The 27,117-nt window shown below is 43.8% G+C and overlaps 1 protein-coding gene across 4 annotated transcripts in view; it reads left to right on the forward strand.

The window, feature by feature from the left end:
• TRPC7 (transient receptor potential cation channel subfamily C member 7) overlaps positions 1-27,117 on the forward strand; it is a 191,095-nt gene that overhangs the window by 142,486 nt on the left and 21,492 nt on the right. For all 4 annotated transcript variants that reach the window (XM_055286156.2, XM_055286157.2, XM_055286158.2 and 1 more), the window contains 2 exons: positions 7,747-7,980; positions 11,814-12,078. In XM_055286156.2, the coding sequence (XP_055142131.1) occupies positions 7,747-7,980; positions 11,814-12,078 (499 nt within the window). The remainder of the gene's footprint in view (positions 1-7,746; positions 7,981-11,813; positions 12,079-27,117) is intronic.

A 27,117-nucleotide genomic window follows, 5' to 3' on the forward strand; every position in this document is an offset into this window, starting at 1 on the left:
CCGGGGTAGCTGCAAGAAAGCAAGCTTATAATAAGCTTTTTGACTAGAGATTATAGCACTAGAGATGTTCATCTGAGGACTGTGTAATAATGCTAGTAGTTCCCAGAAAGCGGTCAGAGGCTTGGAAGCTAGCAAGCCTCTCCATAATGCATGAGATTTCTCCATCTTGAAGTAAATGCCCAGTATGGTAGTAAAATACATTTAAAATGCTAGATAGGAGAAGAGCTTGGGAGTGTGTCCCTTTCTTTTTGGTGGTTTTGCCTCTCTCAGTGGTGGCTGGCACAAAGGTGGAGCTCAACAATGTCTGTTGAGTGGGTGGATGAGTTCCTAACCAGTGACAGTAAGCTTGTTCCCAGTGGACGGCATGGCAGGAGACAGCACAGTGGACAACAAGGCTCCTGGGCTGCCTGTGTGGCTTTGGACAACTTACTTGCCACCTTCATAAGCGAGTCTCTTCATCTGTAAAGTAGGGATAATTATAGTAGCTATCTATCAGACTATTATGAAGACTTAGCATTTATTAAGTACTTACAAAGGGCTTGGCACCTAGAAGGTACTCAATAATTGGGGGCTACTATATTAGGAGGACAAAGAGGAGGAGCTTTGTTAGAAAATTTTTGATCTATTAATATCATCCTCTTGCCTGAAAAACAAATGAACCCCGAATGTGTCTGAGGCCCACATTTGTTGCAAAGGACCTCCTACTGAGATAGTGTTTTGATGTTAGGACTTGTGGGTTCACAGCCACTAGGCATATCTCTCTCCTGTGAGTTCAAACTGGGGACCAATGGTGAGAAGTTGGCCTGAGAGAACAGAGAGGCAGATGCAATGCCCTGGGACAGTAGCCCCTGGGGGCCAGGACCATTTAAAGAATATGCATACTTAAGTCTCACAGGACTTTGAAGGGGGAGCCCTTCTGAATATCATCTGAGGCAGGGATAGGAGTGAACTGCCTTTTAGCCTTTTAGCTGTCAAGCTCCATCAACACAGCCTGCAGGACATTACTCAGAACCTGCCTGTAAGAAGTTACTCATTTCCCTTGAGGCTTCCTGGCACTTCCCAGCCTGTTCCACTGCCAGGCACCCCTCCTTAATTATTAGTGAACTTGTTCTCTAGGCTCCCCGCATCCCTGAGTGAGGGGAATTTTGCCTGAAGGAGGCTCAAGTGTGGGGAGCGGGGTGGGGGTGCATGCTTACCCCCTGAGCCCTGGGCTGTAAACACTCCTCTGATTGACACGCTGGAGGCCAAAGGCCATGGGGCTCAGCTTGCATATAAAATGCTGAACTATCCTTGGCACTATGGCAGCAGGGGGCCTAATTTCACTCACTAAAATACTTAATTTCACACAATTCCTTTTTCATTAAGCATTCCTGCTGCCCAAACCCTTGGGCCCATGTTACTTTTACTTATGGCCCTGGAATAATTCAAATTCATTTGGGTGAATTAATATTTAAATCTAAGAAGACTCATGCAGACATTTGACCATGGAGGAAGTGATTCACAATGCCCAGTGAGAAGCTACTATATGAGTCAGAAAAGTTAGTTTTTTGAAAATAATTTGCATTTCAGATTCATAGAGCTTTTAGTACTTGAAGTTACCTCCAAACTCCAAAATATAGAATCTAAGACCCACAGCAAATCAAGGGACTTAGCCCAAGTCATACTCCTAATAAGTAGCCAAGCTAGAACTTGAACCCAGGGCTTCCTGAATTAAAGCCAATCACTCTTAAGTTACAGCCTGTGACTCTCCTAGTGCCAAGCTAAAAGCAGTTCCACTCAGACATTGAGAATTTTAATTTGGGGGTAGAGGAAAGCAACAAACACTATTTTTCTATCCATTAAAAAATTGATTTTTAAAATCCATTTAAAAAATACCTGTTGCACAGTCACAGATGAAAGCCTATTTCAGTGTTAAGAAATTACTTCACTGAATTATCACAAAAATTTTGATAGGGTATACTTGAGACATAGCTTTGTTAACAAAAAAGGAGGGGGCTGGTTCTGCCCTACCATTGTAGGGTAAACATACCTGCAATTTTTTTTAATATTTCCTATTGTGGGGATTCCAATTTGATACAAATATGCAGATCTTAATTAAATAAAGCCATGATTCTTCTCCAAACAGCTGCTCTCAAATTACTTTTCTCCTTAGAAAACCATTTCAGGCCTGGCGTGGTGGCTCATGCCTGTAATCCCAGCACTTTGGGAGACCCAGGTAGGAGGATCACAAGGTCAGGAGCTTGAGACCAGCCTGGCCAATATGGTGAAACCCCATCTCTACTAAAAATACAAAAATTAGCCAGGTGTGGTGGCATGTGCCTGTAGTTCCAGCTACTCGGGAGGCTGAGGCAGAAGAATCGCTTGAACCCAGGAGGTAGGGGTTGCAGTGAGCCGAGATCACACCACTGCACTCCAGCCTGGGCGACAGAGCAAGACTCCATCTCAAAAAAAAAAAAAAGATGGAAAGAAAAACATTTCAAATCCTTTTATTTCATGGGCCATTTTCAACAGAAAGGGAAATTTTCTGACTAAAATAGTCCCTGGGCATAGTCCCAGACAAGTAAAAGTGATCAGTTCATCACTCGAATGTGCCCACATGTGGGCCTGTGAGCAACCCAGCCAGGCTCTGACCACGGCAGAGCCCTCATTACTGTCTACTTCCAGCATCATCTATGACACCAGGCTTTTTCAGCAGCTGGACCCTCAAAGACCATTGTATTATGTAGGCATCTGTGAGTGTGCTTGGGTTAAGGTCTGGGAAAAAGAAAGGAAGAAACACAGCAAATGGTTGGGTAGAACTGCTGGAGGACTATTGGGTGGGCCTGCTTTGCTAGAGTACAGGGTGTATGAAAACTGTGGAATATCATAGGAAGGTATGACAGCCTAGCTTTGGAGTCTAGACTTTATCTTGGTATTATGAGGAATACACCACAGGTATCTGAAGACAGAAGTGACCATGATATGACCCAAACTGCATGAGGTCAGAGAATAGAGTTGAAGACTAAAAGAGCAAGATGGATCTGACATCCACTAGAGAAGGATCTGCAGAACTGCAGTGATCCTTGGTGACAGCCAGAAGAGCCAGGGGTGCAAGAGTGGGAATACTGGGTAAGGATATGACACAGTGAGGGTGGGAGGGATGGTGAGGCCAGCTTGAGGGATCCAGTAACCGACTAACAGCAGTCTCTCTCTATGGGGGGAATTCAGCTTTGAAGTTCTTAAGGAAAATTAGGAAGATATTCATCTGTGAGACATATGCAAGGAAATGAAGGACAAAGTTTCAGGGCTAGATGCACTAACTTGAGGTCAGAGGGAAGAATGGGAACGGCCAAAAACCTGGAAAGCTGCAGCCCTTAAGGAGTGGGCAGAGTTAGAAAAGCAGCAAAGAAAGCTGAGGAGGAGCAATGGGAGGAGCAGGAGGTGCCAAAGAAAGCAGGCCATCATGTCTGATGAACAGGGCCGAGGGACTGCCAAAAGAGGCTATCGGTGTTAGCCTTTAGGGAGTGTGTGGTCACTGAGCTGGAATTGTTTCACTCACTGACCAGCTGGTGATTCTTTTACCATGTGAATCCCTCTAAAAATACAGGTTAAGTGTAGCATTGTTCCACAACAAAGCTCTCCCAGGTCTGAGTAGTCATAAGACTCTTTGATGACATAAAATGTTCAAGAGTCTTTTCTAACTGATTTGAACCCAATTTTATTTCCTGGAGAGCCAGAAGAGTATAGCGATCAAGAACATGAACGCTAGGGGCAGACCTTCCGGGTTGAAATTCCAGATCTCCTGCTTCCTAGCAGGGCACATTACAACCATCTGAGCCACTTTCTCATTAGCTATAAAAATAGGATAATAACAGAACGTACTTTATAAGATTGTTGCAAGGATTTAAGATAATACATATATACATATGGCAGTGCCTAGCACTTAGTAGGTGCTCAAATTGAAACTGAATGGTTACGTTTTAATACAGGCATACCTCAAGGATATTGCAAGTTCAGTTTCAGACCACTACAACAAAACAAGTATCCCAGTAAAGAAAGTTCCAGGAATTTTTTGGTTTCCCAGTGCACAGAAAAGTTGCATTTACACTATACTGTGGTCTATTAAATGTGCAATAGCATCACGCCTAAAAAAAGTGAGTACCATAATTCTAAAATTACTCTATTGCTAAAAAATGCTAACAATCATCTGAGCCTTCAACGAGGCATAATCTTTTTGCTGGTGGAGGGTCTTGGCTCAATGCTGATGGCCACTGACTGATCAGAATGGTAGTTGTTGAAGGTTAAAGTGGCTGTGGCAATTTCTTAAGACAATAAAGTTTGCTGCACCAATTAACTTTTCCTTTCACTAAAGATCTCTCTGTAGCATGCAATGCAGTTTAATAGCATTTGACTCAAAGTAGAATTTCTTTCAAAATTAAACTCAATACCCTCAAGGCTTGCTGCTGCTTTGTCAACTAAGTTTACAGAATATTCTAAATCCTTTGTCATCATTTTAACAATGTTCACAGCATCTTCACCAGTAGACTCTGAAGAAACCATTTTCTTTGCTCATCCATAAGAAACAATTCCTCATCCATTGAAGTTTTATCATGAAATTGCAGCAATTTAGTCACATCTTAGGCCCTACTTCTAATTCTAGTTCTCTTATTTCCATCACATCTGCAGTAACTTCCTCTACTAAAGTCCTGAACCTCTCAAAGTTATCCACGAAGGTTTGAATCAACTTCTTCCATTTAATGTTGATATTCTGACCTCCTACCATGATTCTCTAATGTTCTGAATGGCATCTAAAATGATAAATCCTTTCCAGTAGGTTTTCAATTTACTTTGCCCAGATCCATCAGAAGAATCATTATCTATGGCAGCTATGGCCTTATGAAATGTATTTTTTTAAAATAATAAGACTTGAAAGTCAAAATTACTCCTTGATCCACAGGCTGCAAAATGGATACTACGTTAACAGTCATGAGAACAATGCTAATCTCCTGCACATCTAGATCAGAGCTCTTAAGTGACCACATGCATTGTCCATGAGCAGTAATATTGTGAAAGAAATATATTTTTTCTGAGCAGTAAGTCTCAAAAGTAGGCTTAAAATATTCAATATGCCATGCTGTAAACAGATATGCTGTCATCCAGGCTTTTTTGTTTCATTTATAGAGCACAGGAAGAGTAGATTTAGCATAATTCTTAAGGGCCCTAGGATTTTTGGAATGGTACATCAATACTGGCTTCAACTTAAAGTTACCAGCTGCAGTAGTCCCTAACAAGAGAGCCAGCCTGTCCTATGAAGCTTTGAAACCAGGCACTGATGTCTGCTCTATAGCTCTGAAAGTTCTAAATGGCATCTTCTTTCAAGATAAAGCTGTTTAATCTACATCAAAAATCTGTGGTTTACTCTAGCCACTGTTATCAATTATCTTAGCTAGATCTTCTGATAACTTGTTGCAGCTTCTACATCAGCACTTGGTGCTTCACCTTGTACTTTTATGTTATGGAGATGGCTTCTTTCCTCAAACCTTATGAAGCGACCTCTGCTAGCTTCAAACTTTTCTTTGGCAGCTTCCTTACCTCTCTCAGGCTTCATAGAATTAAAGAGAGTGAGGGTCTTCCTCTGGTTTGGGCATTGGTTTAAGGGAATGCCATAGCTGGTTTAATCAATCACTCATGAGTTTACTGGAGTAGTACTTTTAATTTCCTTCAGCAACTTGTTCTTCGCATTCAGAACTTAGATGTCTGGCACAAAAGGCCTAGCTTTTGGCATATCTCAGCTTGTGATACACATTCCTCACTAACCTTAATCATTTCTAGCTTTTGATTTAAAGTGAGAAATGTGCAACTCTTCCTTTCACTTAAAAGCTTAGAAACCACTGTAGGATTATTAATTGGCCTAATATCAATATTGTTGAAATACTGGGAATAGGGAGGCCCAAAGGGAGGGAGAGACAGGGAAACAGCAGGTCAGTGGAGCAGTCAGAACACACAAAACATTTATTAAGTTTGCCATCTTATATGGGAGTGGTTCATGATACCCCCAATCAGTTACAATAGTAACATCAAAGATCACAAAGATCACTGGTCACAGACCAACCATAATGAATATAATAATGAAAAGGTTTGAAATATTGTGAGAATTACCAAAATATAACATAGAGACAAAAAGTGAGCACATGTTATTGGGAAAATGGCATCAATAGACTTTCCCAACACAAGGTTGCCACAAACCTTTAATTTGAAAAAAAAAACAGTACCTGTGAAGCACAATAAAGTGCAGTAAAACAAAGTATGCCGGTAATTTAAAATAATTTAAATAGTATTAGTAATAATTTAGTAATCAGTAAATGTGAAGGTATTGAATAGCATTATTCAATAGAAATATAGGGCAAGCAACAACCATGAGCTATATAGATAATTTTTAATTTTCTAAAAGCCATATTATAAAGACAAATAGGTGAAATTAATTAACAATATACTTAACTTATCATATCTAAAATATTAATCACTGTAACATGTAACTGATGCAAAAAATTATTAATGAGATACTTTACATTCTTTTTTCATAGTAAGTGTTTGAAATCTGGTGTGTACCCTACAGCACATCTCAAACTGGACTAGACACATTTCAAGTGCTCAGTATCCACATATGATTGGTGGCTATGGTATTGGACAGTACAGGTCTAGAAGGATACTCATCAACTATTAGCTCAGGCTACCTCACAGGGATGGCTTAGAGCAGCGGTCCCCAACCCCTGGGCCGCCAACTGGTACCAGTCTGTGGCCTGTTAGGAATCGAGCTGAACAGCAGGAGGTAAGCGGTGGGCAAGCCAGCATTACTGCCTGAGCTCCAGCGCCTGTCAGATCAGCAGCAGCATTAGATTCTCATAGGAGCCTGAACCCTATTGTGAATTATGCATGTGAGGGATCTAGGTTGCCATCCTATGAGAATCTCATGGCTGATGATCTGAGATGGAATAGTTTCATCTGAAAACTATCCCACCCTCCACCCCCACTCCAACCCCACCCTGTGTTAAATTGTCTTCCATGAAATTGGTCCCTGGTGCCAAACGGGCTGCTGGCTTAGAGGAAGGCTGGGGAAACTAGTAACATTTTGTTTATATACTTCTATATTGTTTAGTATGTAACAATGAGGACATATATCTTTAAAATCCAGTAAGTTATGAAAGAGTAAGAAAAAATCTAATAACCCTAAATTTATGCTCATGACACAGAAATACAGAAGCATTCTAATCTGGGATTTAAAAACAAAACAAAATAAAAAACTGGGTTCTATGTCCAAAAAAAAACCCATAGTTCTAGGTTCTTGGGGCATTTCTGTAGAATTTGGGGCATGGAGGGGGGGGCCTTCAGAAAGCCCTTTACAATTCCTGGACCTCAGTTTCCCCATATTTAATTTAGGACTGATTGATTCTTTAAGGCCTCCCAGTTCTTAAAGTGTATAAGTGTCAGCAACTGTATTTCTCCTATATTCCCTCCAAGAATCTATCAACGAATGAGAACTCTCTCTTCACTTCCAGAGACAGTGTATTTGTAAGCGCAAGGCCAAGTATCAAGAGTCTCCTGGGTCTAAATCTGTCTTTGAAAACACGTTTCTGTCTGCCTCTGGCTACCGATGGTCCCAGCTCCAAAGAGCTAATATTTACATTTGTACTCTGGTTCCCTCCATGACCTCATGCGGTCACAAATGCCAAGAGAAACGAAAAATGAGCCGGCCTTCTCCTCCCACAGGAATGATTTGGTCCGAATGCAAGGAAATCTGGGAGGAGGGGCCACGGGAGTACGTGCTGCACTTGTGGAACCTGCTAGATTTCGGGATGCTGTCCATCTTCGTGGCCTCCTTCACGGCACGCTTCATGGCCTTCCTGAAGGCCACGGAGGCGCAGCTGTACGTGGACCAGCACGTGCAGGACGACACGCTGCACAATGTCTCGCTTCCACCGGAAGTGGCATACTTCACCTACGGTGAGTCGGAGGGTGCTTCCCCTACTCCATTCTGGCGCTTCCGGGATGTGGGCCTGGTGCTTCACTGTGGCTGGTGAATTTGTAACGTCATTTGTAATCAAGTGGCCCATGAACTGTAACGCAGCCGACTTTGGCAGTTCCACGGTCAGTGCAGAGCATCCTTTCCACCTCAAAAAAACCCTTGGTCCTGGGAGTGTAGCCAGCAGAATAGAACGTGGAATTAGTGACTTTGAGAAATGAATCTTTTTGTGTTAAGGATGAGTTTGTTTCTGAAAGGCCCTTGGGAACATTTCTGTAGTTTGTTTGTTTTTAAGAAACGTCTTGTTTCTGATGTGCATCCAGGAGCACTAAAGGGATATGTATATGCGGAAGAAGATACCTTAATTACCCTAAGTCTTGCAAAACACAAAGCCTTACAGTTTGATGTAGTAGATTGAGACTTTAGGAATACTAATAATAGTTATAACATATGTTTATTGATAACCTACTATGTGCCAGGAACTGTGTAGACATTTTATGCGCACAATTATAATTCTTGCAAATAGCCCGGCAAAAAAGGGTCCTTCTTTTGTCCCTATTTTAAACATGAAGAATCAGGTTTTTATAGCAGGGTTTATAATGTTTCCAGAAAATACAGGATTGCCTTGTATAGCAGGGACTCCTGGCCTGACATGATTTGAAAATCATGCTGAATAGCATAGTAGTTATGTCCCCAAGCTTTGGAGTAGAAGAGACCTGGATTCAAATCCTAGTTCGGTAGTTTACTGTGAGATCTTGTTTACTTAACTTTTCTGAGCTCTCTTTTCTCATACATAAAACAGAGATAATAATACCTATGTCAAAAAGTTTGTTTTGAGGGTTGAATAAAATAGTGTATGTGAAGCGCTTTGCACTCTGCTGTGAAAATAGTAAATGCTCACTTAATGGTAGCAGCTATTGTCTGCTTACTTATTTTAACGTAAGTTATGTCTTACTACTACCTTTTGGGTCATTTTCTTGTTCAAACACTGTAATTTCTGTACTGAAACAGAAAGATGTTAAAGGTTGAAGGACCAGTAGATACTTGTTAACAGTGAAATGCAGCTGGACACTTAGTAGGCATTTGTTAATGGTAGCTGCAACATCTTGAAGGGATTGAGTGTTGAATGTCCCTGTTACATGAAGCCGGATGGCTCCGGGACCACAGAATCTTTGTGGTACGATACAACAATGATTCTGTGGTCAGATACAACAATGATCTGCAGAGGGTTGTTCGCGTAATGCAAAAGTTGAGTAACTGCCCATTTTCAGTGTAGATTATGTTACATGTAAATGTGGTAGGGAAATCTCCATTGAGAAATGGAGAGTCTTGTAGTATTACAAATCATCCACCCACCCACCCTGTGCCATTTTGGGGTTTGGCAAATTCAGACTTTCTTAAAGCAAAATAGCTTGGATATTATCCTCTCTGTCTTGTTCAGGGTTCATCAAGGAAGGATGAGAGAATATTGATACTGCATTATGTACTTTTCTTAGTGCCAGGATTCAGGCTGCAGTATTGTCCACTTCCGACTTTGTTGCTTTATGGGTTGTATTAAGGTCTCACCCAACCCAAAGCATAGTACGTTGTTGCTCTTGTATTTGCGGTTCACGCTGTGCCCTTGGAAATCCTTCGGATTTCTGGCTTCACTTGTGCTCCAGTTACAGGGCAAGAGAGCCCTCTTGTGGCCAGCTGGACAGTGGATCCTTCCAACCTCTACAGCACCAAATGCGCAGATACCAATTTTTCAGGTTGTGATAGGGCAATTTTTCTCTTGGAAATAGCTCTAAGGAGAAAACCCCTTTGTCCAAATCATCACAGTGCTGTTCATTCTACGCTCATCACAACTCTTTACAAGTCAGTTGAAATATAATATTTTTCAATATAAGTCCTGACCTAGTCACCAGGATCTGACAACAGCTAAATCTATCTGAGTAGATTATAAGAGTGTCTTGTTATTGTGACTGAGGTTTAAGATGGTGAGCTAGAGGCTGCAGAAACAAAGAATTCCTTTTTTGCCTTCTGTTTAACGGGTGAAGTTATGTCTTATTTTATCTTATCCAAATATTTATCTATAGAAGATGACAGATATATTGGAAAACATATAATTTATTCTGCTTGCTAGTCTTTCATGGATTTTTGAGGTATGACCTTGATGAGAACATAGAATCTGTAATGTTATTATATTTCCAAATGCAATTTAGAATCACTCCATGAAACTTTGTGGCCTGGCTTCCTTTACTAAAGGTTTCTTAACTGCTCTCTATTATTATAATTATTTAACAGAGCCTAGTTTTGAAAATAAAGAATAAAAGCCTTCCTCTTCAATCTCCCTTGGAATGCCACGAATTGCTATGTAATATCCTTGCTATCTGCATTTACTGGGCTCTGAAAAGAACCCCATACCCTAAATCCAATCTTAAAAATGGCAATAATGATATCTACTCTACAGGGCTGTTGTGAAAATTACAGCTAATGTAAGTGTAAGTGCTAATTTAGGTTTCTCAATGTTTCTCAATTAATGTTTCACTCAGCATTTCTCAATAGGGACACTATTAGCTTTTCCAGCAGGGCAGTTTTCATTGTACAGATCTGTCTGGGGCACTGCAGGACATTAGCATCCCAGTAATACTCCTATTCAGTCACTGTGACAACCAGAGACACCCCCACACATCCTCCATGAGAGAAGTGCTGCCCTCACTTGAGAATCGCTGACATGTAATAGACAGCTGATTCGTGATAGATGCTGCTCCTTGTACCATTAGAACTGCAATAGGAACACTTTGCAGGTTTGCTCTGCTGCAGAAATACCCATAGGAGAGCTTAGTCCCTTGTGGTCACAGTGACCACAAGCAGAGCCTTCCCAGCTCAGGATTAGTCCTAGGACCCTTGCCTACTTGGAACAGGGCTGTCGTGGCAAACCCGCCTGACTGGTCACCACTTTTGGGGCCTCAGCTTAATCAAGGAGCGAATATCCCAGCACACAGTACCTGAGGAACAAAACCCAAGAGTATTTTCTCAGGCAAGATCCTTTAGATTCCTGGTCCCCATGTGAGCTTATTTGTTCTGACCTGTGTCTGGTCTAAACTTGTGGTTAAAAGTTTATTCAGTCATTTGACAAACATTTATCTGTACCTGCTGTGTACCAGACCCTGTGCTGAGCACTTTACATATATGATTTCATTTCATCCTCTCCACAGTCCTGTGAGATAGATATTATCCATAATTTAGAGATGAGGAAAATAAAGCTCAAAAGGTTAGTTAGTTAGTTGTCTCTCAGAGTCATGTGGCCAGTAGGTGGATGGGCCACATTCAGCCTCAGGGCTATCTGACTCCAAGTCCATGCTCTTGCCCATCTCTCTCCTCGCGCTGCCTCCCCAGTGAGTGGGACAGCTCCTGAGCATAGAGCTAAACACTGGTGAGGGAGACAGAATAGCAAGTGGCCTGGTGAGTGCCAAGACATGGAGGGTGTACAGGATACAATGGGAGCACAGACGGAAACTGGGAACCTGCCCAGCCCATGGTGGGGGTAAGGGGGATCACAGAAGGCTTCCTGAAAGAGGTGATGCCTGAGCAGAGTCTTAGAGGAGGATTAGGAATGAATCATACTTCGAAGTGAGAGAAGAGTGTTCCAGGCAGATGGTCCAGCACATTCCAAGAGGGAGGGTGGCAACTTCTGGATACTGGGATTAATTTAAGGACAAGGACAAGAATGGCAAATGATGCAGTTGGAGACCTCTAAAGATGCCTAACTGGTTTCTCTTCTAGAATAGATCCTGTGGCCTAGTGAGTAACCCAGATTGTTTTCTTTTAGCCAGGGACAAGTGGTGGCCTTCAGACCCTCAGATCATATCGGAAGGGCTCTATGCGATAGCCGTCGTGCTGAGCTTCTCTCGCATTGCATACATCCTGCCAGCCAACGAGAGTTTTGGGCCCCTGCAGATCTCGCTAGGGAGAACTGTGAAAGATATCTTCAAGTTCATGGTCATTTTCATCATGGTATTTGTGGCCTTCATGATTGGGATGTTCAACCTGTACTCTTACTACCGAGGTGCCAAATACAACCCAGCGTTTACAACGTGAGTATCTGAGGGCTTTCCCCTGAGGTTCTCCCAGGGCTTCCTGGGAATCCTTGGGAGTCTCCTGAAGGTGGCTTCTTGCAGAGACTGTTGTTTCCTTGCTATCTCTCAAGGTTAAAGGCAACTTTATTGAAGGGTGGCTTAAAGTTCAGTTTCTGGAGTTGAACAGAAGAGTTGAGTTAAATCTTCACTTTGCCACTTACATTCCGTGTGACCAAGAGCATGTTCCCATTTAGAAAAAAAAAAAATCACACGTAGGAATGCTACGTTTTCTAGGATTTGACATTTTCAGCAATCAGGAATTACTGTATTTCATAAATGGAAAGACCACTACTAAAAACAGAATACCATTAATAGAATGTTGTCTTTTGTTTCCAAAGTTGATATACTAGAGTGACGTGAAAATAATAATAAAAGCGAGAGATTTTGTGGTAAACTTTGGGGGTAAAGTTAGGACTGCAATCCATGAGTTATCTCAGGGTAAACAATGCAGCAGCAAGCATGCTGGCGAGTATTCTTGGGGCAAAGGGGAATGAGTTAACATCTCTAAGACTTCATTTTCTCATTTTTAAAATGGTGATAATAATAGTACCTTCTTCATAGAGATTGTGCAAGGATTCAGTGAGATGATGTAACTCACGTAGTAAACTCTCAATATGTGGTAAAAAAATATTATTACTATTATTATTGTCTTAGCCTGTGTTACCTAGAAAACAGAACTCTGGGTAAAAGTTGCATGCTAACACTTTATTAGAGCGAGGGAGCTGCAATCTAAGGGAAATAAGACTGAAGGAAAAAGGAAAGTGAAGAATGGGAAGAGGGGAAGCAAGTACAAGGTGTTGCTGCATGAGAGGTGTGTGAAGTGAGGATGGGGAAAGCAAATCCAGGCAGCTCCCTGGCCACCGTCCACCAGAATACACAGCCTGGGCATGATGGACCTCTCCAGGGGGACTATCTGGAAAGACCACATCTCAGAATAGCCCATCAGGCTGAGAAACAGAGAATTTATCATCCAGATCAGTCCCATCTGCTGTCTCTCATTAGTCACTGCATAGGACATTAACTCACCTACACTTCCAGAGCAGCCCTGGGGAAGCCATATCCACACAGCATGGGAGGCAGGTCTGTGAGCGGTTGCAGGTCACAGCTCTCCATGCCTGGCTGGGCAAGCCAGGTCTTGTGTGTGGACACCCAGCAAGTCCTGCAGCATCATGTGCCTCTGCAGCAGGAAGGAAAGCCCATGTGAGAGAGGCAGGAAGCATGCAGCCTGAGCATGAGGCAAGACACTGAAATTGGGGTCCAGAAGTAGCTGCTAGGGGTGCTCCAGAAAGCAGGCAGACTAACACAATGGCATGCACATCCCCCACCGTGGAAGTGGTGATGGAGCTCTCTAAGCCTGTGTCCACAAAGATCCAAAGCTCCTCCCCTGGGGATGGGGGCGGGGCAGGATGCCAGATAGTCTCCTGGAGGACCAGCCATCAGTAGCACCGAGATGGGTCTAGTGGAAGAGTGTGGAAGACCTGAATATTCTTCCTGACACAGGCATATACTGGCTGGTGAACTTAAGTCATTTGATTTATCTGAGTCTCTGTGTCTTCGTCTTTAAAATGAAAATAAGATTTCCCACCTTACTCACAAATACCTTTATGGATAAATGAGGATGTTTACATAAAGTGCCTGAAACACTTTATGTAACGGAAAGTGTTACTTTCTGTTTCACTTTATGAAACAGAAGTGTTTCCAGTCCATGTCCTGCCCCAGACCCACTCAGCTCCAGAACTTCTCCTTGCCTTCACCAAGCTCTTGCCCAAAATCTTGAAAGGAGGATAGTCAGGTTTTCAGCCTTGTGGAATGCCAGCACAGCAGCCAGGATCAACGGGGCTAAGCACTTCCTGACACTTGTCCCCAGGAAGCCCTGAGTGGCCTAGAATGTCAGTTTTCCAGCTAGTAGAAATGGCTCTGAGCCCTGCCCCTCAGACTCCCTGAGCAATTTCCAGGTTGCAGCAGGGCCTCTTTTTACTCTTCTGGAGAAATCACCCATTAAGGTGAGATACTTGTCTCTGAGAACCAAGTACAATGAATTCTGTGCCACTGAGCTCAGAATTATGGACTGCACTGCCCCACCCAGCTGAAACTACCTAAAAGAGTGGGACTCTGGTGCTGCTGAACCACAGAAGCTGTTACTCCCTGAAGCAAAGTAGTTTGTGTGTCACAGAGAATAGGTGCCAGGCCCAGTGCTGAGAAATGCACCTGAGAGGTGCTTGGCTCTGCTCCTCAGCCCACAGGCTATGTTGGAGCCTTGGTACCCCATGGACCAACAGACTAGGTTTCAGTCTGAGCTCGGCCTCTTACTGACTTTGTGGCCTTGGGCAAGTGCTTAAATCCCTTGAGCCTCAATTTTCCCAGCTCTGAAATGAGAATACTAAGAGAGCCAACTTCACAGGATTGTTATAAGGATCCAATAAGAAGAAATATGATCAAATGCAATGCTTGGCATAAAGTGAGCCTTCAATGAATAGTAATGATGATAATGGAGATGGTGAATAATTTATCCTCAGGGAAGAATAAATTGCAAGAAAAGACACCTGAGTACTGAATTGGTCTATAGCGCCCTTTCTGGTGGACAGCTTACACACTGTCCACCAGCACAGGCCAAGCACATTGTTGAATCAGCTGGACTACTTTATATCACTCCAATACTTAGTGATTAACTGCTGAAGGAATAGAATAAGTTTCAATCACCCAAAAGCAAATTTGCTCTAGATCCGCTAAAGGTAAAACTAAATGTATCCACTCCACATGGGATGCGTTGCTACTGAACATGGAGAGGATGTCAGCCGACAAACGAAGGCTCTTACTTTCTGTGACCAGACCCTGGTGTCCCTCCTGTGTTTCTAGCCTAGCATGGTGCCTTGCAAAGGTTGTTTGCTCATTAAATGCTTTATGAACAAGAATGAGGGAATAAACAGGAGAAAGGAAGCCAGAGTCAAAGTAGTCAAATAAACAGTAGACTGGGCATTTGACAGTGTGGACTTCTGTCCTGCTCCTACTGCCCAGAGTGTTCAGTGCAATCCCTCTTCCCTCCTCTACAGAGAGCCTATATCACCAGCCCACAGTCCCTCACTCCCTCAGAAGATCAGTGCCATGACACACAGAAAAATGACAAAGGGGCCAGGCCTGGTGGCTCATGTCTATAATCCCAACACTGGGAGGCTGAGGTGGGAGGATCCCCAAGAGTTTGAGACCAGCCTGGCCAATATAGTGAAACCTCATTAAAGAAGAAAGAAGGAGGAGAAGGAGGAGAAGGAGTGAGAGGAAGGAAATAAGGAAGGGAGGGAAGGAGAGAGGGAGGGGAGGGGAGGGGAGGGCGAAAGAGAGAGAGAGAGATTATGACTTTAGAGTAGGGCTGACCTAGCCACAATTCTTAACTAGATGCAGCACAGCTAATCCATACAGGGAGGAAGGCAGGTGGCTTGGGTTGGGGTCTTTGGGATTAGGAAGAGTCATGGGGAAAGGCAAACTGAATGAAGATTTCCTAGACACAAGGGACCCAACCAAGAGGACCCCAGGCCTTCTAGGATAGGGAAGAGGAGAAAGGGTGGGGAGGCGGCAATCACAGTGAAGAAAGGACAGGAGATTTATCGCCTTGGCAGTTCCTGAAATGGGATGTGTAGCTGTGAATAGGATTTGATTGAACAGGAAAACAGTCAATAGAGCAGTGAAGTGGAGAGAGAAAAGAATGGATTTTTGTAAATGTCATCTTTTACCTTTTGACTGCTCTCTGGAGCATGTCACTCCCAAGAGATCTTCTTTGTTAATTAAAAAAAAAAAAAGCCATGTGAGAATAAATGAGACTCGTGTCTTAGGATACTCAAAGCTGTTCTGAGTGCCAGCCATGCTGATGATGAAGTCAAACAGCCTCACCAGGTGAATGTTTGCTCCAGAGCAGCCCATCCCCAGGCCGCCCTGCCCAGCTCATAATCTTCCCTTTGACCCACCCACAGGTGAGTGGCCTGTTCTCTGTGGAATTTTGAGCTTGTAGGGTAAGGCAGGAGTCTATAGAACTCGGCATCTGTTTCTATAGACTCGGCAGACCCAATCCAATCCTACAGAAGGGAAATTTGGGTTGGAGCACACTGCAGGTATCCCCCCAGCCCCACTTTTGACCTCCCCCCAACCCCATTGCTGCCATGTCCAAGGGCAGTTGGAATCTCTAAAGACTGTTCAGGAGTCCACTTCGAAAGTCAGCTGTTAGGAACCTACAGGGAGCTTTTTCATATGAGCTCTGCTCACCCTAGGGGTGCAGTCCCAGGCCAGCTCACAAAAACCAGTCTTACCATGTTGTAGCACTGTCCCAAGGGGAAGAGGTAGGGCAGGCACTCCAAGACAAAGGGAAAGAAAAGAAGAAAGACTTCTCTACCAACTGCAGCCCCCAATCCTCAACCAAGCCCTGCCCTATCGCCCAGAGTATTCCAGTTCTAAAATCACATACCGCCTCCCTCCGGCCACTCCCAGATTCTCATTTTCTCCATCTGGCAGACCTCACTGAAGAGGCTAGAGGAAAATTGATGGATTAAATTGGTTTAGCTCAAGGCGTGAATAAATACACAGTATGAGCAGCCTTAACAGATCAGTGGTTCTCAAACCACATCAGAGTCACCTGGGGAGGTGGCTAAATGTGGGACTTCCCAGACTCTTCCTCTTAGAGAGTGTAATTACAGTAGTTCTGGGTAGGACCCAGAAATCAGCACTAACAAGCCCCTGGAAGATTCTGGTACAGATGGTCTAAGATCACAGTATGAGAAATGCTAATCTGATCCAACCTCATCATTGCACCAATATGGAGATGGAAGTCACTCTCAGCTCTGTGTACTTCCAAAACAAGGAGCTTGTTAACTTAAGTGAGTGTCTTAGTGGGATTTCAGGCTCTATGCAGGCAATTTTTTTTAAGCACAAGCTACTGAAGAGGTAGCCAGATCCAGTAGGAGGAGCAAGCCCCAAAGTCAGATCCTATGAATAGTTCCTAATTTTTCAGCCTCCTTCCACTTCAGAACCAAGAATTTTCTCAAAGGTCTGGGTTGTTTTTCATAGCCACTTCTGTGTCCAGTGCTGGCCTGAGGGGAGGAGCATGGGTCACTAGTTGGTGAGCTGGGGCCTGTCTGGGCATGACAGATAGTACACCTGCTGGCAACTCATTATCTCCAAGCCACTTCTATTAGAAACTGAAAATGACCACAGGCGAGGAAAGGAAAAGTGTTCAGACAAGGTTTATGCTCTCAGAGTACAAAATCGAAGTATCCCAAGACATGGGTAAGGAAGTGGAGAGAAAAATCGCCTGAGAACACACTTCCCTTAATAAAGTCTTTAAGAAAAGTTCCCAGTTCAAACTGTTAGGAATTTTGTGATTGGAGACATATTTTTAACCTTATCATAAAAGTCAGTAGACAAATAGGATTCGCTTTTTGGAGGTTTGTTTTATAGCCAACTTTGCTGAAATGCACATATTCCATAAAGTGAAGACTTTCTGCTTATGTTGTATGGAACTCCTGGGGTCCCAGCACTCTTGTTACAGGGTTAGAAAATGAGCAATAAAAGGTCCATGGCTCATAGATGAAATACAGCTGAGTGACAATGCATAGAAAAAGGGTGCCTAGGCTGGGCGCGGTGGCTCACACCTATAATCCCAGCACTTTGGGAGGCCAAGGCAGGTGGATCACTTGAGGTCAGGAGTTTGAGACTAGCCTGGCCAACATGGCAAAACCGCATCTCTACTAAAAGTACAAAAATTAGCCGGGTGTGGTGGCTCGCACCTGTTTTCCCAGCTACTTGGAAGATTGAGGCAGGAGAATCACTTGAACCTGTGAGGCGGAGGTTGCAGTAAGCCGAGATTGTGCCACTGCACTGCAGCCTGGGTGACAGAGTGAAACTACGTCCAAAAAAAAAAAAGGGGGGAAGGAAGGAAGGAAGGAAGGAAGGAAGGAAGGAAGGAAGGAAGGAAAGAAGGAAGGAAGGAAGGAAAAGGGTGCCTTTCGGAAGGAAGGAAGGAAGGAAGGAAGGAAGGAAGGAAGGAAGGAAGGAAGGAAGGAAGGAAGGAAAAGGGTGCCTTTCTCATACCCTAGCTGGTGACTGTGATGGGACAGCTACACAGAGAATAGGAGGGGCCGGAGGTAATGAGGTGGTCCAGAGTAGGAAGTGAAGGGTGCTCTAACACAACCCATGGTGGGCCTTTGTCTCCCCTTTGGGTGAACTTGGCCTTCCAGACTCAATCCTGATTGGAGACTAAATGGGGGTTCTGTTTCTCAAAAGATCACCTCAGCCCATCTTTTCTATAGGCTGTTGTGAAGTCAGCTTCATAGCATAGCTGGGTTGAGAGTTTTCTAATCAAAATAATACCTCTATTAAGGTTGTTCTGTCTCCCCAGGAATCATTTTAATGGAAGTAGCTTCAGCAATGCTAGGCAAAATTAGAAACTTCTATTTTCCGTGACACTTATGGGAAATTTCCATACTTTATAAGGGAGGGATTCAGGAGGCAATGATTCAGCCCCACCCAGCTTGTCCTTGCCATAGAGAAGCCAGATTCCCCTCCCAGCTATGGGAACTGCAGCTGAGGGAGAGGATCCTTAAGACTCTGCCCACACAGCCCCACCCACCACGGACTGTCCCAGCTTGGAGGCTGAGCTTCACATACTCGGCTTAGAGCTGAAATTGAGGCTTCAGATGATCCTTTTGGAGTCAGTAAAGAGCAGGAATAATAATAATAATAAATATCAAATTGTTGACCAACTCATGAAAAATATGCACCTGCTTTCTCATTTAATCCACAGTGGAATAACAAAAATACTATTACAGGAAACTGAGGCTCAGAGAGGTACCAGACTTGCCCAAGATCATACAGCCAATGAGAGAATCTGAATCCAAATCCGCATGACTCCAAGCCCATCTTCCAACTTAGGCCTAAAATTTCCATCACTCACACTAGGGCCTACACTTTGAGATGGATGCTAAGACTCTAAGAGTTGAGTTGCTCTCCTACAGTAGTAAATTCTGAAGAAGAGCATACTGACTCAGATTTTGATTACCATTGAGAACCTGCTGATTCTACATATCTCAGCTCTAATATGCAGACTGTGATTCTCCCCTGGATAAAGCAAGTTTCTGTTCCAAAGTGAGCTCCCTCATTTGACAAACATGTATGGAGCAACTACTCTATGCCAAGTGGTGTTTGTTCCTGAGGCCCTAGAGATTAATAAGACAATTCTGACCCCAGGAAACTTGTGAATGAGTGGAGATTCTGCAGGGGGCAGAAAGCAACAGCTACAATCCTGTGTGATCATCATCAAAGGGTACTTGAGTAGCACAGGGAGGAGGAAGCACTGAGCCCTGCCTGGCAGTCAGAGAAGGCTTCCTGGAAGGGGTGGCTCTAAACAGAGAGTTTGGGAGGATGACTGGAAGGGCACTCTGGCCTGTGCAAGGCATTTTTGGAGAGCTTCACATAGGAAGGCATTTGGGTAGATGGCAGAAGATTAAATCAGAGCATCAGGTGGGAGCTAGATTGTGAAGCACTTCATAAGTCCTGACAGAGTGTTAGAGTCTCCGCTAAGGCTTTTGTAAAAGGAGGAAGAAGTAATTGGGTCTGCTTTCAGGAAGAGTGCTGTGGCACCTGCATGAAGGGTGGGTTGGAAGGGATGAGAGTGGAGGCCCAAGCTGGGTGCTGGGATTCTACTGTGAGCAAAAGCAGATATGGTCCCTCCCCTCATGAAACTTGCAGACTGGTTGAGAAGATAGATGTTAATCAAATAACCACAGGAATGAGGGCATGTTTACAAATTGAGAAAATGTTCTGAAAGACAGGAATGTGAAAGAAAGGCAGCTACAAAAGTTGCTGAGCCAGATCCCCTGGGAGGCTCTGGCAGGAGCCCTGTGAGAGAGGGTGCACTGCTACATGCAGGGAGTAGTGGGATGGAGAAGCAGGGCAAGGGGTAGAGTGGCAAGCTCTGGCTGCAAAGGGGATCCTGCTGAGGCTGCCCAGGCCGAAATACATCGTAAAACTCATCAGAACCAATGATATATTGAGAGAAGCCCAGGGAGAGGTCACCCTGAGGCACCCTAGGAGCTTGGCCTACTGCCAGTTTCCCTGTGCAGAGTGTGCTGAATGTGTTTGCAGGCGGGGAACAAGGAATGGCATCAGCCTACTGAGCTTTGTGAAGGACCCGTTTTTCCCAGGATCCTGGGTCAGTGTTGAAATATGGGCATCTGTGATCCAGAAGTTCCACAGGCTGTTTCACCATCAGACTTTATTACACTGTGAAAGTTACAATCTCCACCTTTCATGTTATAAATTCAAGTCAGGACCAGCTGGGCACGGTGGCCCATGCCTGTAAGCCCAGCACTTTGGGAGGCCAAGGTGGGTGGATTGCTTGAGCCCAGGAATTCAAGACCAACCTGGACAACTGATTGAGACCCCATCTCAAAAATTAATTAATTAACTAATTAATGCAAGTTAGGTGTAGGGTGTTTCGGGGGATGAGAGAGCTTACTGCACCCACTTTCAGGTGGAGAAACCAGCACAGAAAAGTTCTAAGGCTTAATGGAGAAGGCAGCTGAGATCAGTGTGGGGCCCAGGTCAGGCTCGGAGAGGCTGGGGACCTGGAAGTGAATTTTATGTGTCAAAAAAGATCATTTGGGTCTAATATAAGGTCTTTTTCTTTGTATAACTCTCCAACAAGTGATAAAAATATAGATCTTTTCCTGGACTACTTTAGAAGAAGAATTGTTACAACGACACTCTACCATCATAAAATGTTTATGGATACATTCTTCTCATGTTTATTTGTGACCTGGATTCTAAAAGCCTGGGACCTGTGAGCCCCTGGAACAATCTGAGAGCCACCAAGTTTTGAGGAAAAAGACCTGATGACACACAGAAAATGTGCTCCTGAGGATGCTGGCTTCACAGCACCCTCTCAAGCACTGCCCGGGGCCCTCCATCTGCTTCTCAGGCTGATGGTCACTGGGGAGAGGGTCCCACCTCTTTATGCACTAAAATTCAGTTCTAGGATGATAACATGGTTTAAGCTGCCATTTCTCAAAGTGACAGTGGCAGGAAACTGCAGTGTCCAGGGTTAGCTCTAGATGTTACCAGCAGGGGCAGGTCTGAGGCAAGCTGGGTAAGGCCAAGTGCCAGATCACCTTCTGCCTCAGTTTCTGAGCATTCCATCGTCCATTGACAAAAATGTTCACTGACCCCTCCCTCCCAACTACAAGCTGGACACTATTCTGAGTACTGAGGACAGAGTGACGAAGGAGGTCAGCAGGCCCTGTCAGCACGGAGCTCACATTTCAGAGGGAAAAGAGGCAAAAAGATAAACAAATAGGCAAGTAAGATAGTTATAGATTAAGTGCTGGGAGCTAGAGAAGTAAGACACTGTACAGAAGAGTCATGAGGGAGGGCCTCCTTCAGACAGGTCGTCAAAGAAGGTCTCGTGGAGCGCATGCTGACTGAGCCTGAAGCCTCAATGAGAAAATGAGGAGGAGCAGCCAGGTACAGAGAGAGGGGAAGGCATTCTAAGAAAGAGCTCAGCCAGTGCACCCAGGCAGAGTGCAGTGAGTGAAGGGAGAGCCAGCCTCGGGCTCCAGGAGGCGGGAGGAACCAGACTACCCAGGGCCTCGAGGGCCTGTGCTGGGTGATGAAGGGCTTTGTCAGCTACAGGGAAAGCCACTAACAGAGAGGCGCAGGATCTGATTTCTGTTTTCCCAGGGTTTTTCTAAGAATTAATCTCAGCGCTCCATAGTCTTTCAGCCAGATATTGGAGCCTATTGCAGTTGATGCAGATTGTGTAAAAAACGAATACTAGTAATAAAATTAGTAACATTAATTGAGCAATTAGTATGTGCCAGGCAGTCATTTATGCATTTCACAAGCATTCCATTAACTCATTCAATCCTCACAACAATTCTATGAAGTGGAGATTACTGTTTTCCCATTTTACAGCCAGAAACAAAGCAGCACAGAGAGATGAGGCTATTTGGCCAAAAACATATACTCAAACCAGTTTTGCCTGGAGTCAGAACTTACATGTCGATTGTTTCATCATCATCTGGACTCAACACTAGGCTCCGGGAACAGGAAGTCAAAATGTGCGTTAGGGATTCATTCATTCGTTCATTCAGCTGACTTTGAATTTGTTGAATGCCTCCCATGTGCCAGGCTCTGATGATGTTTGCAGTTTCGAAGATGAAGAAAACACAGCTTCTTCCCTCCAAGAGTTCCCAGGCTGCATGGGGTACAGTGAAACCCCTCAGTATAAATAAATCTAGGCTGCACAGGCTTTACATATCCCAGTCCTTTGGCATCAGTTCTGTGGCCCCAGACTCTTCTACTTCTAGACTGTCTAAATCAAACTCCTTGTTTAGGACCCAAGGTAGAACTCAGAGGTGATTCGGAGGACAGAACTTTGCAGGGCCAAGGAAGGGATGAGTTCAGACTTTCTCAGACATTTAACCATCCTCAAACCTGGTCCAGCTGCTTTCAGTCTCTGGGTCTGGGCATTAGAGAAACACAGCCTCTGAGAAGATCTTTATCCATTCCAAACACCTTCCTCCATCAGCCCAGCTTGGATGACAGGTGAGCATTATTCTCCTTCAGCAGAACTCCAGCAGAGTGCTAGCTATTGTCTGCTGAGCTTGGGAAACAGCCTTTTTCAATTAAAGGCTGATCCTCCTGCTTAATTTTAGCCTGCTATATGCTGATTTGAGTAGGTAACTGAACTGAACTGAACTGAACTATTCAGTGGTAGGGGCTAGGAGTCCTGGCAGTGGGGAAGAGAGATGGCATTCTGAAGAAGCAGCAATTTTCCTGTCACCCCGAACCCTCTCCTTGTTGATCAGTTTGTTCTCTGAGGCCCGTATACCACTGCCTCTTCAGGCAACCTGTTATTAAAGTTCTGTTATCCAGCCGAGACAGACCTGGTGGAGAACTGATTATCTCGTCCCTGCTGTCTGCATGACAAATCAGCCCCAACCTTCCCACACACCCGCACTCCCACCCAGAGAAGGGTAAATCGTGGCCTATTCAACATCACTCACAGGCACTTTTCCTCCTTTACTTCATTAGGAGTGCTTCTTATGCTGGGGTGGCCTATTGACTAACTTCAGTCCCTTCCACTGCAGGCCCAGAGTCAAATATAAAAAGACAGCATGGGCTGGAATAATCAGAAAGAGTATTTGCATGAAATCAAGGGCCTGTGATGATCTTTGAAGATTAGAAGAAAAACGAGGCTTGTTCAGAAAACAAGCAGCCGAATTATTGACTCCATTCAGCCCTGTGTGGAAGCACCTGAGGGGCTGAGGGGCTGTATGTATGCTGGGAAGGGCAGAGGCAAACAAAGCCTCCCTGCTTACAGTCTCATAGCATTCTCTTATCTTACTGGGCTTGCTTTTAGACTGGGACCTCCAAAAGGACAGAAACACGTTTGATCTGGGCACCTGTGTATCCTCATCACCTGGTACGGTGCCTGGCACATAGTTCAATAAATAAATATATGAATCAAAATAATAGCTGCTATTTATTGGACTTTGTATTTCACATAGGTTGCCTATTTAATCTTCATGTCAACTGAACAATAGAAGCATCATTATGCCAATTTCATAGTTGGGTAAACTGAGACTCAAACAGGCTTTGTACCATGCCCAAAGTCATAGAGCCACTACAAGGTGTTGCTGAGATTTGAACCCAGGCATGCACCCTGGATCTTCTCACTCCTCCACCTCTGTGTCATCTCCTGCGATTGACACAGTTGAAGGAATCTGTGGCAAACGCTATAGCTAGCTAGGGTGGATGGAAAGAGGATGTAGAGCCAGTAGTTGCCATTCCTATCAGTAAAGAACGTCAAATCTTGTCTTAAGACCAGCTAGTTCACAGTGGGGCTTTCTGTGAGACAAGTAGCTTTATGGCAAATAGTAACTAGCCTAATTCCAAGATATTTTCTTCCTGAAAGCAAGCCCCATTTCTCCCAAATGACTGGCTTTCCACCCCATGCCCTGGGTTCCAGAGCTCATGAAAATTGTGGATGATGATTAATATATAACTCAGAGAGCCTCATAACCTCATGGGGCATTAGGGCCAGCTCCAATACTTGAGCCCTTGGGATAAGTGATTTACTATTGACTCATTCGAATGCCAGCCTTCTCTCTAAGAATATATTACTATGGGTGCCCAAGGTCAAAGCAACACAAGTCTTCTCCCACTCAGGGTAATGAGGTCAAGTTTCATTTATTTCCTGCCACATGTTAAGTTGGAAGATGACACCAGCATGGCATCTTAAGTTCATTGTAGAGCTCTAATCACCATTAAAAGCATCAAGTTTTCACTGAAATTTTTTTCCTTTTTTTCCTACCAGGATGTCTGTCATTTTCATATTGATTTATCAGCTCTTTGTGTAAGGATATCATCCATTATTTGTCTTACGTTTGCAAATACCAATTCTTTTCTCAGTCTTTTGCCTTATGTTTTTACGTATTATTTTTTTCATGTGTACAAGTAAAGTTTTGTTTGGTCAAATCTCTCAAACTTTGTAGTTTCTGAAACTTCCCCCAGCCCAGAATTATGTAATAAATTCTCACCAATACTTTATTCTAGTGTTTTTACCATGTAATTTTTTTTAACATTTAACTCTTCAATTCCATTCAGAAGTTATTTAGTTATATGGTTTGAATTATGGATAAAATATTGTATTGCTTACAGTTTAGCCCAGATAACTGGACATAACTCGGTCCATAAGGTGCCCTCTAATAACAAAAACAAAAACAGCAACAGAATTAGTCTATTCAGTTAGTCCTCTTATCTTCATGACAAGAACATGTGGGTACAAATGAAAGACCCAAGAGCCTCAAATGGTGAATCTAGCCATATTGGGTGAGTCAAACCAATAGGCCCACCTTTCTTTAAATGAAGATTTTATTACCTCATTCATTTTGCCCCATGAAAAGAGAAAGCAAGGGCCATAGATGTTCTCCCTTAACAGCTTAGAAGAGATCATTAGAAATGCATAGTTTAGGGCCAGGCACGGTGGCTAACGCCTGTAATCCCAGCACCTTGGGAGGCCGAGGTGGGCAGATCACGAGGTCAGGAGTTCAAGACCAGCCTGGCCAACATGGTGAAACCCCGTCTCTACTAAAAATACAAAAATTAGCTGGGCACGGTGGTGCGCGCCTGTAATCCCAGCTACTCTGAAGGCTGAGGCAGGAGAATCACTTAAACCCAGGAGGTGGAGGTTGCAGTGAGCCAAGATCGTGCCACTTGCACTCCAGCCTGGGCGACAAGAGTGAAACTCTGTCTCAGAAAAAAAGAAAAAAAAAAAGAAAAGAAAAATGCATAGTTTGTCTAAGACCCCGTCCTGCCCAGATGAGTGCAGCTGGTTTTTGCTCTGGAGGCATGGCTCCCACTCTGGCAGTCCCAGTGAGTTTGGGCCTTTTGTAGAGCCTCCTGGAGAAATGGCCAAATCCAAGTCCAGGAGTTACTCCTTAAACCACAGAATAGAAATAAAACAGATGCGCAGTACTGAAGATTGTCTGGAAGATAGACAACACACTGAACATATCAGCATTCCAGGCCAGGTTAATTGTCCTGAGCTGCGGGGGTCAGGTAAAGGAGGGACTTAAGGCAAAGCCTCTAGATTTGTAAACACTACCTTGCTGGAACACATACTGCTTAATAAGCCAGGCCTGCTTCTTCAGATTATTGATACAGAATACCTAAGAGAAGGCACCAAGGATAAATCAGAGCTCAGTGGCAAAATTTATGGCAAGATGCAAATGAGAAAAAAATGGAAGCTGAACATAGGCCCACTTTCCCTAGTCAAAATTCAGAGAGTTTTCCCTGGATGTGTTCTGTAATTGCTCACTTCATTTGTGTCAGCCAAAGGTTTCTGGGTTGTTCCAAGGTAAGAAGGGGAAGATGAATTTGGGTAAAGCCTCTTTCTCTGGCAAGTTTGATCCATTCCTTTGTTCGTCCATGGCAAGTGTATAATCCTAGATCAGCCCTTGTCTGCCCACCCTCCCCCTCAGACACTGTGTTCTCCAGTTTTCACCTGATCCTGCCAGGAAGGGAGCAACTCTAAGAGAGATCATGGCCTACTGTCTCCTTCCAGTTTGGAATTTAGGGTTCATCTGGTGGTTTTGAAATCTCTCTGCCACTGCTCCCTTCCACAAGTGTGATAACTGAAAGATTGCTTCATAATGGGACACAGTACTGCAGTGAATCATGACACAGGGTGGATGATGATATCTTTTTCACACAAAATGCTGCATCTCACATGAGGAAAACAGTTCTCCCCCTTTCCAGAATAGCACCAGGAGCTGGAGCTCTGCAATAATGGCTTAATACCCTGTTGTTGCTTATAAACCCCCAACAAAATTATTTCTCGCTAATGCTAAAATGAATTAAATGTTTCAAAATCACAGTTTTAAAAGAAACTAAAAACAAACACTGACAATACAATCCCACTTCAATTATCAGTTTTTCAGACTCTGAAGAGTGTGCATAGGGAATGAGCCAAACAGCTGGGTAGACACACACACATGCACACGCACACACAGATACACATACACCCCCACACAATCACACTTGGGAGAGCTGTAAATTCATGCGAGTCAAGTGTTGGATTTTTAGCCCAAGTGACGAGTACCAGTATTTTTGTACATCTTGTCAAATAAATACCAATCCTTGAGAAATGCTGATATTTTTAAAGATCTAGCTAATCCTGGCCATTTGTGGGTGAGTGTTGAAAACCTGAAATGTTAAAGAGGAAAAAAAAAATGTGCTTTCTCACAGTGGTACCAAAAATCTGGATGAAGACTAAAAGAACTGCACTTAACCATTCAGATGTTACCAGATACACTTGCATGGTCTAAACCTCCCAACCAAAATCCAGCTTTCTTATTCGATTCTAGGTCATCAACCTGATACAGAGTCATGGCCATAGAGTATGGACTACGAAATGCACTTGGGTCTTATTCATAATACTACTGTATTTCAGTT

Source organism: Symphalangus syndactylus, chromosome 7 (assembly GCF_028878055.3).
Source record: "Symphalangus syndactylus isolate Jambi chromosome 7, NHGRI_mSymSyn1-v2.1_pri, whole genome shotgun sequence".
Classification (NCBI taxonomy): domain Eukaryota; kingdom Metazoa; phylum Chordata; class Mammalia; order Primates; family Hylobatidae; genus Symphalangus; species Symphalangus syndactylus.